Raw genomic sequence first — 12,421 nt, 5'->3', positions numbered from 1 at the left:
CCTGAACGACGACGGAGCTCGACGCGGAGGACAGTCTTCTCCGTGGAAGCCGCGGCGATAGGGATCGCGGCGTCGATCTATTACTCGAAAGTCATACGCCGCGCTCGAGCAGATCAAGTGCAGAAGGGAGAAGAAAGGGACGGAGGAAGATGACGATAGGGCACTCTAAAAGATTATTCCTCGATAACATATATCTTTCCTAATCGAGAAACCTCTTTGCCATCCCCGCTGGGATTTATTGCGTGTACCTTTTCGACGGGAGTCACGTAGCTCCCTTTGTCCCTTCTTTCTTCCGCCGCGAGGCCACGGAATAATTTGCAAGTTCCGATCCTGAAAAATTCAGCCGGCAAGTGTTGATAAAAATAATTCATACGCCTCTCCGGTCTTTCATCCATTCAGCTGCGTAGGAAAATAATTCTCGTCGACGCTTCTGCGTGTTGGACAGGGCCGAGCGATATAAATCCGTGGAATGTTTCTATATTCCGGGATTTACAATTTCGGGAGTATCGCGTGCCCGGGATTATTCCCAGCATGCATCGGGGTTTCCCGCGGATTTCGGGGATTCTTTTGCTCCACCTGGCTGCCGGCGGGCGCATGCATTTTTCATGAGCTAACGGATTTTCCAAAGTGTTAATGAAAGTTTACGGCTCGGGGATCGGGAAAGTTTGCTGTCACTGCACCTCGCGGAAAATACTCGCACCGTAATTCAGAGGCAGAGGACTCGATGCTCGCAGTTTTTATACTTGTAGTTCGAGGAATTAAGAGCTTTTCAAAAATTATGCGGTGTCGCACTCGCGGACTGGCAGCCAGTAGACTGGGTCAGCGCTTCGTCAGACAGCTCGGGGATGCGGCACTTCTCTGAAAAGGAAGTTCGTACTCATTTGTGTAACTTTAAACACTGAATCGTTCGAGAATATCTCTCTGTGGTGTTGAAACAAACAGACGTGTATTTTTGCATTCTGTTATGAATAGTTTAATAATGATACCTTGAAAGGAAAGTTTGCTGAGAACAGGTATTGTGCTGGAGAACAATTACATGTGTGTTTTCTTTGAATATTCACCAAAAATTGACACAAACAAAATATTGAAGTAAATGTACGAGGGTTAATTGATTTACATTCTCCAAAGCCGAAAAAGTTTTATAGTACAGTTACTTGGTAAATAATCGTGACTGTACAAGTGAAATGAGATGAGCCAGTAGTGCAGCTCAATGGATAATCAGACACAGAGGCTTTCAACTTTTCGCATGGATTAATTTGTAAAATAACAACCATAAACAAACCTCTTCTAACATCCTATGTAAAATTAGTTATCTCTGTTCAATGCAACGTATTCAGCTTTACAAATTTGCAACTTTATCATCGTTTATTCAAACATGAATGCGGCGGATTTTTTACAAGGAAAAATTGCAGCACACGTGTTCTTTGCTTAGTGGGGTCGTTGTATTTTTAAAAAGTGTTTCCACGCAACTTTGTTTGTGTAATAATATTTGCTCACACGAAGCTGCGAGGCTTTTGTGGCAACAGTGTATTATTATGTTTGGGGTTTGTTTGATATTGTTCGAGCAAAATTCAGGTAGCAGTAAAGTTTATTTAATGTTTGTTTGAATGGGAGCAGGTTTCTCAATTAAATCCCGTGGGCAGATGTTTTAAACAATACATAATTAATGAACGAAAGGGATTCCAAGTCCTCAATTAGCATTATTTTGGCAAGTGGGTTTCTGCACTGGCAACGGGGTGGAAGGGAATTTATTGGAAATTTTAATGTCCAGGTGAAAACTATTCACCTTTGAATGGAACTTTGAACCGTGAAAATATCTGCGAATTCAGGATAAGTGTTTGTATAAATATAATTATGAATAAAGCATGAAATTTCTTAAATTTCTTCTAGAATTTTATAAATTCGAGTCGAATTCCGCAGCTGTTGCAAATAAAGTAAAAACGAATTTAATATGGGTCTCGGAAATTCCAAAACGGCACCACGGAAATTTAATAGAAGCAAAACGAATTCTTGGGCAACCGCAAGTAGAATGAAACGAGGTTCACTAAAATGAAAAATTCCGCAGTTGCAGTAGCAGCATGATACAAAATTTAACGAAACTAAAACGAATCCTTAAACGCAAACAGAGAAAACAAGCATCTAACTAAATAAAACGTATAATGAGATCACGAAAAACCATCGTTTAAAGTCATAAGTATATTCGAAACTTTATACTATTTTCACTGTAAATGTACAAAGAGGCTTTCAAACATTTCACATAAATTCTCAAAGTATAATTGCGCCCCCGTTCACGAGTTAACGGACCCTTAGAAAAGTTGGTAACAAAAGGATATTAAATTACCTACATTATGATGTAAAGTTGACAAGCAATAATTGCTAACATTTTAGAGAACACGTGTTCCAAACTTGCGTATTAAAAATCATAGAAAAAAGGCTAGTAAACAATCCGACATCTTAAGAATTAATTTTTAAACATTTCCGAATCAATTTCTTCTCAATCTTCTAATCTATTCCACAACTCCTTCGATTTGGGGCATATTTTCTTATTTTTCACCGACACGATTTCCACTTCACTACCCTTCCCCAATTATTTTAAATAGCCCGTCCAGATCTTCGAAGTAAGTTACACATAAAATAAGTAATTATAACAAAATAAAAGTCACCTTAGAAAAATATTTGCTCGGTACAAAATGGGGTCGAATGTAAATAAATCGTAACCTGATTTAATTAATTAAAGATGTCTGGAAAGCAACAAGTCAGACGACAGTGGTAGGTACAGAAATTCCCAGACGAAACAATTAAATCAGTTGCCTAATTAATTAATTATTCCTAGATATCCCAACAGCAACACGATGCAATTATGGCGGCATTGTGCACAGAGCACGGTCAATCGCAATGCAATTAATTTATAAGTTGGCCATTGTCGCGGGTTCCCTTTCGAGTGCACCACATTGTCCCCGGCAACCGCTGTGTATTTATATCGGTTGCATTGGACGTCCGTCAGTTCCATCGCATTTTGTTTAATTGGAAATTACACAACTGCGGGGGACGGGTCTCATTACCCGATTACGGCCCCGTCGCGCGCACTGAGAGACTAATTAGTGCAATTTAAACGAGCCGTGGGCAGAGATGTTCGAACGTCCCTTTTCCTCGTACTTCGCGGGATCGATCGGCTCTATTTTGCTTTCACTGGAACAGGGGAAAGTATGGAATTCTTGGGGCCCCGCGGGTTCAGTTATTCGCTTACACGCGCGGAGTAAAGAAAGCTACTTGATGGGACAAGGAATGAGTAATTGCAATTACGAGAAATAGTAATTAGAGTCTGCGTAAATGGATCTGCAGAGCTGATTGCGGTTGTGTGTCAATACTTGCTGGGGTGAACGTGTAGTAACCGTGTAGGAAATGTTAGCGTGGGACGTTCGGTGTTTACTTGTTGAGTTATGGGGGGCTAAGGGGGCTAGGCAGTCAAATCGCTCGAAGCTCAAGTATTTTTTTCGCGAATTAATTGCAACGAGATGAATACAAACTGCGACTATCGCGTTTGGGTAATGTTTATTATTACTGTAAACTGTAAAAAAAAATTTTTTTGATGATGTATACATGTATATGACGGAAGCTACCAGTCGTCTGATGTGTAGGCGTTTTTTCGGTGGTTTTGCAGTGATTGCAAAAAGGCGGAGGTTCGGATCGACTTTAAATTTTTCTGGCACGTTCAAAATATATTCCTTTCTGCCCTGAACCTCAACATTAGAATGTAAAAACTCTATTTTCGGGGATAAAAAAAGAAACATCCATATGGACGCTCCTAAACTCGACAAATTATTTTAATAATTTTTACGCTTTTTCTAAAACACTGTTTAATCAACCTCGCGTGGCGCCATTCGTAAAATAGATATGTAGGAAAAAAAAATATTTTTGTATTCTACGTGATAATAATGAACATTGTGTAAAAGGAAAAGTCTCTGCTTCCTTTCGTCTCCTTGCAATTAATTCGCAACTAATATTTGATTTTCGAGCGATTCGACTTTCGTTACCATTGAAATTGCTTTTTAGTTGTCCATGACTTACAATTGTCGTGCCTGAAAGTGTGTCTTAGTGTCCCTATAAACTGCAGAAAAATTAAAGCACATTAATGCAAAAATGGTGCGCGCGTATTTGATATATATAGTGTGTCAGTAATATTATTTAATTCGTCGTGATTCAGAAACCATCGTCTAAACTTTCTACATTCATATACCACTTTGTTCTGTTTTATTCTTCAGATTTACTGCCCGAAGCGTTGGCATGCGGCTCACCACCTTCCTGTATGTAAAATGTATCACAGAATCACTAGAAATCTCGCTTGTCTAAAGCATTTGATATTTATTTCTTCTTTTATTAGACGTTTAGCAATAGTGCCTTCTTTTGCTAGACACTTAACAATATTTATTTCTTCTCAAGATTCAGAGCTTTCAATTTATAAAGCAACCTAGCATTACCAAGATTTTTAATCCCCTAGAAAAACAGCCATGTCTCATAACCTGCACTCTCCAAGCAAACAAACGATAAAAACAACCGTAAACGTCGTTACTCAGCTGCAATCAGGGGCGGATTTAAAGATTTGACGCCCCTAGGGTAACAAGCGTCAGCCGCCCTTTCCGCGAAATATCATCAAATATTTTAATTTAAAAGAGTCGAGACAATTTCAAAATTAATTCAATATAGCAACTCATATATGAGTCATTGCTAATTTGGTACATGGAAAAAAAAGTGAATTGTCTTTAAAGCTGCCTCAAGCCCCCGTGTTTAAATCTTTTCCAATTTTTTTCTCTTAAAATTTGTGGCACTCAAAAATTTTCCACGCTCCAAAATTTACTGCTTCCCAAATTTACCACTCCTCAAAATTTTCGCTCTCCCTTTGGCGCTCCCCAAAATTTTTCACTCCTCAAAATTTGTCGCACTCCCAAAATTTGAGGCCACCCAAAATTTACCGCTCCCCAAAAATTCCCGTTCCCCTAAATTTTAGGCACCCCAAAATGTGCCATTTCCCAAAATTTGCAATTCCCCTAAATTTAAGGCACCCCAAAATGTGCCATTTCCCAAAATTTGCAATTCCCAAAAATTGGCGCTCCTCAAAATTTTCCACGCCCCAAAATTCACTGCTTCCCAAATTTTCCACTCCCAAAAATTTTCTCTCTCCCTTTGGCGCTCCCCAAAATTTGAAGCCACCCAAACTTTCACATTACCCTAAATTTAAGGCACCCCAAAATTTGCTGCTCCCCAAAATTTAAGGCACCCCAAAATTTGCTGCTCCCCAAAAATTTCCCACTCTCCAAAATTTCCCATTCCCCTAAATTTAAGGCACCCCAAAATGTGCCATTTCCCAAAGTTTGCAATTCCCAAAAATTGGCGCCCCTCAAAATTTTCCCCGCCCCAAAATTTGCCATCCCCAAATTTTTCACTCTCCCTTTGCCGCTCCCGAAAATATCTCACTCCCCAAAATTTGCCGCCCTAGGCAGCAGCCTTACTCAGCCCACACCAAAATCCGCCCCTGCCCGCAATTTCATCCCAGCACGCAAAAGTGCGTCCGCAAGCTGCAACGACGCCACCAACCGCTGACGATATTTTACACGAGATCGACCATTTCCACCTTTCTCCGCTTTCCAGTCCGCTCTCCCCCCTTCTTTTTTTGCCCCTGAACCGCCTCTTATCCCGTAATGAATTTCCCCGTGGCCGCGTGTTCTCCGAGGCAGAACTACAGAAGGGCCAGCAACGAATGCGTCGACAGGCTGGCGCGGCGGCCTGAAACAAAAAAATCTCCCCGAGACTCCCGAATCCACCGCGAAATTCGCGCGGAACGTTTGAGAGCAAGGGAAACCCCGCGACAAATGAAATTGATTTTCCCCCCGGCCACATTCCGCTGCCTCGCGGGCCGAGCATACAATCGCCGGTTAACCTTCGCGTCAACGTCGCCGCGATATTTGCGGGACGCATTATCGCCCCCGTGAAACATCCCCCCGCGTTCGTCCTCGTCCCTTTGAACGATTTCCAAGGGAGATTCCGTCGGGTCTGTCCCGCGTAACGAGATTCGCGTCTCCCGGTGCATTTCGTGTATTTTTCTCGCTGCGTGGGCGGGGATTACATTGGCCGATTTGTTGGCGGATAAATCGCTGCTGGGTAAATCGTTTTATCGCCGTGGCTTTTTGCCGTTTTGTTGAAGCACGACTGGTATATGATTCTGTCACGACAAGCAGGCCATTTCCGCGGGCTTTTTGACAGACCGCTTCCACGTTTTCACTTTCCACGGTGACACCGAAGCTGCCCGTTTCACGCCAGCGATTCCGGGGATTTACTGTTGCATTTTATTTCTGCGGCTGTTTCGTACGCTTTGCCCGCGGCGTTTTATCACTGACAGGGTAATAAAAGGAAGCATGGGTGGACTGATACTGTTGTTATCTTTACAAGGCGGATGGTTCTGCGGCGATATGCCGCTACATGGATTGCTCGATAACAGTGTGTGGATGCGTGGGAGGAGATAGATTTAGAGGCCCGAACTGACTCACGCTCGTCAATTTTTGATAGCGCTTTGCGAGAAGGTCCTCAAGGGGTTAGGCCACCTTGGACGGAGCAGAATTGCAGTTACTTTCGGCATTTTTTTTTAGGAAGATAATGAAATAAACAGGGAATTTAATATTAAGCCTGTTATTGCACAACTCTCGTTGGAAAAAATCGTATTTTTTTTTCCTACAAAATGACGGCGGTAGAGCCGTGGTACGCAAGATTTTGAGGAGGGACGTTTTCCACGCTGTTCAATCTCACGGCTATACCGTTTGACCTAGAAGAAAAAACCAAAATGTTTTATTTTCTACATGCCTAAATCTAGCGAAGTGCGTAGGGAAATCTAGAAATATTAATTTGTCTCGAAATGGTGACCAGGGGGAGAAAAAATGCAGTTTCTTTTTTTATAAAATTGTCAATTGCGAAGAATATATTCAAGATATCGCAAAACCGCTAGGCACTTCTCTAGATTTAGTCGTGTAGAAAATAAAACTTTTTGGTTTTTTGTTCTAGGTCGAACGGTATAACCGTGAGATTGAACACCGTGGAAAACGTCACTCCTCGAGATCTTGCGTATCACGGCTCTACCGTCGCCATTTTGTAGGAAAAAAAATACGATTTTTTCCGGCGAGAGTTGTACAATAACAGGCTTAATATTAAATTTCCTGTTTATTTCATTATCTTCCTAAAAAAAATGCCGAAAATGACTGCAATTCTGCTCCGTCTAAGGTGGCCTAACCCCTTAAGTTAGTATTGGGGTGGTGTGTATGAAATTGTTTTCCTTTGTTTATGGTGGCGATACGATAGCAATTGAGGGGCCCGGTGGAAAGCAGGCACGTGCCACGTATGCATAAATTTTCGCCTCTTTGACCAAATAATTTCTCCCCGCAATTTACTGTAATTCCACCAGCTCTTAATAAATATAACAGCAAGTACGTTTCACCTAACAGGATCATACCTATTAAATTTTCTTCACGCGGAGAAAAAAATGGTACTCGGGGACACGTGACTTAATAAAATTAATCTCCTTGCTAAAATTTTATAACAGTTGCCACTTACCATCTAATTCAAGTAATTACAATTTAAAAGTATTTACAATTTTCTACCGCATTTCCTATGGAAATAATTTTTCCTCCGACTTGCTTTCCTCTAAAAACAAAAAACGGTGGCACCTGCCTGTTTTCCACTGGGTCCTTCAATTCTTAAGGCTTCCTTACGACTCCAAAAGAGTCACAGGAGCTTGAAAAATGAAATGAATAAAATAGTTAAGAAGGAGAAAATATTCTCATTCAAACTTCCCTCCGCGAAATGGCACTTTTATAAACGCCAACCTAATATTTATACTAAGTGGACAAATGATACTGTCGCGGACTTTTATAGAAAGGCAAGATTACTTGCAGTATGACCCATCAGCTTTCTGGTTGAGCGAAATGGATTCGAATCCTTGGCTGGCTAACAATGCCATGGCGCAAGTGTTCCGTCAGAACGGATTTGTCGATTGTATTGCTTTCATGGAATATAGCCTGTCGACGCGAGATGCGGTTAATAATGGATTTCCAATTTTACGGCGGCAGGGGTTGAACCACCCCTCGTCCGTTGGGTGTCTGTTCTCTTCACCGAGCACGTTCGATGTTACGGCAAAAATTGAAAATCAAAAATACCGTCGTTAGCCGCGGTTATGGCCAATTTCCGTGATTAATCGCCCGTGAGGTAGCAGCCGATATTTATTTATCGCCGAGTGGCTTTACGCGATCCAATGGCAGATACTTATTTAACTGCTGCGAGAAGATCACCGTTCCATGAATTATGGCTACCTTCCAACGACCAGATAATCAGATATCCCATAATCAACAGTTTCTGCAAGCTGTATTTAATAATGAAACCGTCGCCCTCTCGAGGGAATCGAAACCCCCGTTGTTAAGTTAGAGGGGTTATAAGTGGAAGCGAAATGAGTTTATTAACTGGCAGCACTTGAGTATCTTCTGAAGATCCCCCTGAATTAAAAAATTTACGAAACTTTGGGGATTATAATTATGTACCGAGCAATTTTATTTTGCTACCTTTCAAATTGACCCCTGAATACTGGGTCAACTTTGACCCATGCAGATATCATCTATGCACTTGTGTTACTTATTATTTATTGGCGCAGCAGCCTTTCCTTCTTATACTGTATGAGGAAATACGAGCCTTAAGTTCTGAGAAAATCGAAATCCATTACAGAAGCTTGTTCTGGAATGTCTCTCTATCGAAATGGACCATCTATTTCGCTATGTGATTTATTGGCAAGCTATCCAAAGGTTAAAGTACACGACCTTAATGTATTATCTCGCCAATAAAAGTTTTTCGCAACGCGAGCCTTTTTTCGTCTTAGCAGACGAATAAATCGTCTCCTCTGTTGCTGAGGAGATAACGCATGGTTAGATTATTGGTGTTTCTTTTTTAGCTGAGCTAAAAAAAAATTATGTCACGTTCGGAGACCTTTGTGGTGGTACGGTTATTTTTTAATTACTCTGAAATGAATTGTAAATAATTCCTTTTAATTTGTCTCCAAAGCACTCGTTTCTTTGCTGTAGTTTTTATTCAAACACACCGTCTTCCACTTTCTAATTCCTGTGAATACCAAAGGAACTGCATTCCTACTTGTTACTTGCAACCCTGAATTTCTTCTTCAAAGACTGTATTTAGAAATTAATAACAGCAGAAACCGCTTGACTCTTTCATTCAGGATTAAGTTTTATTTACTTAAAAACTTCCCCACAGCAATGAAAACAAACAAAAAGCAAGCCAGAAGTATTAATGAAACCTTCCCCAATGTATTCGAAACGACTGCATGGAGGAGGAAAGCTGGAAGGAACTTTCCCACCGCCAGTGGATTACATCAGTCATAGGTCAGACAATACAGGATAATAATTCCCGAGCCATAAAGCGACAAATTGGCACTAAAAATAACGCTTAGCAGTAAAGACAATTTACAGGCACCTTAAACGCTGCAGGGGAACAGTAAACGCGCGATAAAAACGTCATTGTCACGCATTAGGGCTCACTGAAGACGACAGAAGTTGTTCACCTTCGTGCTGAAAGGTCTGGACGAGAATGGACTTCTGGTATGCGCATTATAATATTCTAAAGCCCAGAAAATTAAATATCAGCACTACTAGAAAATCGTTTTCACTTGGGGAGGCACTAGGGCTAGCTAGTTTTCAGCTGCACGCGGAAGCAGGTCAGTTGTCAAACTGCCTGGCAGCGTGGTAGCTGGTCAAACAAAGAAATCCGTCGTCAGTCGGCCCGCGAGTGGCAATCAAAGCTGAAGCGAGCTTCTACTCGTCGCTATTCGTATCGATCCCCCGCGAAATTGCCATCTCTGGTTCTTATCCAGGGTCACTTCGAAATATAGGGAGCGAAAGGGCATAGAGGGCATTGGGATCGAGCGATGGAAAGCGTGCTCGCGAGTTTCGAAAGTAATAACGATAAATTCGACGGGCGTCGGTCTCGCGATGCGATCGCCAGGATAACGACGATCCTCGCCGAGGGTTAAGGCCACCGGGTGAATTTTTACAGCTTGGCTGACCGTTCTGGCAAGCCACACGTAAACCGATTGAACTTGACACAGCCGGAGGGTTCCCCGCTTGCTGTTCGATCTGCGCGCTGGGAGACCTTGCTCACTTCCACGGACACCGATCCTCCGTGTCACGTTTTCAGTAAACGCCACATTTCCACTCTCCGTACGTCGCTAAGAGGTGGCGTTGCCAGTTTTTTATTCTGCTCTCCAGAACAGTTGGCTAATTTTTAGGTTAGATCCGAAGAGAGAAAAGAGGTTAGGTCTAGCTAGGACGCAAAATTAGCGATCAAGTATCAAAGTGGAAGATAGAAAGGCGATGTGAGGCAGAGAATTTATTTTTTTTTTGTTTCACTTGTACGGGTAAAACCCATTTGGTAACGAAAAAGTGTTAATCGAATATCGTAGAGACACGCGTTACTATTAAAAACATAATACAGTACAATAAACATGGGCAATCGAAAAGAGTATATGGCTACCTATCATGGAAAACTACTCTTTTGGGATCTGACATCCGCCACCACGACATCTGGTGGCGGAAAGTAGAAGCGCTCGTTGGGTACGCATTAATCCCTGCCTGTTCTCGTGGCGTTGCAAAAATTCCGCTGAGCGGGATTTGAACCTGCCCAATCACAAATACTTTGCATAGAAAGGAACATTTTGAAGAAAAAAAATACATTATCGCATATACGACACATGTTTCTTGTACCCATATCGGCGCCATCTTGGCTAGGCCCCGCCCCCGTGTCAGTTGCCAGATTACAGATCCTGTTAATGGGATTAGGGATGCCAAATCTGGAGGTGTAGTCTAGAGATACGTGGACAAAAATTGAAAAATCTAATATTTTGCAAGGTGATATTTATCATCTAATATTTACATCAAGATGTTCAGGAATCGAGTTTGGTTATGGTTGCTAGGTTACCGTAGTTGTTTACGACGTTATTTGCCATCCTAACCTGGAAACTAATTACTTCAAGCTTCACTCGCAATTCATACGTGGTAGAGTTACTTTCTTCCTTTTATTTAGACCTGCAAATATTTAGCAATCTTGGCTCACTTTATTAACCATGGATTCTAGTATTATGACTTTTTAAAAAATACGTGACGAAATGTATGCGTGATTTTTTTTATATTTGGTTCGCCTTTATACTTTATGAAAACAACGTCCTTTTCTGCTATTACCTGTGATTATTTAAGAAATATTTTTTTTTTGGAAAGAAGTGTGCAGATCAAGAATTCTAATATCTTTGAAAAGTGGATTTCTTTAGAACAAAGCAAAAAAATTGGTGCAATTTGTGACCACATTTTGGTACTTTTAAATATAAAAGAGTGTCTGGAAATGATTGACAAAGATTTGAGGAAATAATGTAGCCTTTTTGACTTGACTATTCGTAGGTCCAAGAAAGCTTATTACATATTTAAATATTTTATTGAAAAAAATCTAACTTCAAATCCACGTGATGAAAATAATTTGATAAAAAAATGTTTTGAACAAAAGTTAGTCAGTACTCAGTTGACAACAAATTGAAAAAGTGAATATTGATAAAAATCTTTTTAATCAATAAAAAATTAAGATCACCTCAATGTTTTTAATGAAACTGTATACTTTATTATATGCCAATCGATGCATCTTTATATTCTCTTTAAAAAAGTATTAGAATAATTAGGTCGAAAACTGATTATTTTAGAAGTTATGACTTTTATTCCGGACGCCCATATACCTTGACACACTGTGCGTCGGTGGAGTTGGTTAGGCGGCTGGCCAGTACGCCGAGAATCCGCAGATCGCGGGTTCGAATCCCGTCGCCCGCGGTTCCATTTTTTCTTCGCTCCCGAACACAGGAATTACAAGAACTATATTCCTACAACACTTTTCTAAAAATATCAGAACTCATTCTCATCATAGTGGTATGATAAAAATTACTGTGTAATTATTCGGAGCTTAGAAAAAAATTGGTAAGAATGAAAAGATCCGCAATTTCATAAGGACATAAAAAACACTTTCCTCGACACTTCGGAGAGTAAGCGCCAGGAAATCCTCCCGCCTCTGCTTCAATTACACAGAACTCAGTGCAGAAGCTTCTAAGACCCAATCTCGAGCATCAACGTCTCCAATCGCAAATCCCCAGCGCCCAATGGTCCGCGCAATATCCCCCAGCGAAGTCACGCGACGCTAATTAAAATGCAACATATGTTCCAGCGGAATTTCCATTTCATCGTTCACTACGCCCGCCGAATTCGAAACGGGGCGGCCGAGCGAGGCGACGAGACAGAATAGGCGAATGGAGGTTAACATTTTTCCACGATTCTGCGTTCGCGATTGCAAC

The 12,421-nt window shown here is 41.2% G+C and overlaps 1 protein-coding gene across 2 annotated transcripts in view; it reads left to right on the top strand.

Annotated features, from left to right (window-relative positions):
- LOC143375951 (octopamine receptor beta-1R) overlaps positions 1 to 12,421 on the top strand; it is a 153,242-nt gene that overhangs the window by 44,497 nt on the left and 96,324 nt on the right. Inside the window, exon 4 of one of the 2 annotated variants that reach the window (XM_076825664.1) lies at positions 4,263 to 4,304. The exons of the other annotated variant lie outside the window; for it this stretch is intronic. Coding sequence (XP_076681779.1) covers positions 4,263 to 4,304 — 42 coding nt within the window. The remainder of the gene's footprint in view (positions 1 to 4,262; positions 4,305 to 12,421) is intronic. 2 annotated transcript variants of the gene reach the window in all.

The sequence above is a fragment of the Andrena cerasifolii genome, chromosome 13 (assembly GCF_050908995.1).
Source record: "Andrena cerasifolii isolate SP2316 chromosome 13, iyAndCera1_principal, whole genome shotgun sequence".
NCBI lineage: Eukaryota > Metazoa > Arthropoda > Insecta > Hymenoptera > Andrenidae > Andrena > Andrena cerasifolii.
Note: the sequence above shows the minus strand (reverse complement) of the source record. Positions and strands in the feature narration are given on the sequence as shown.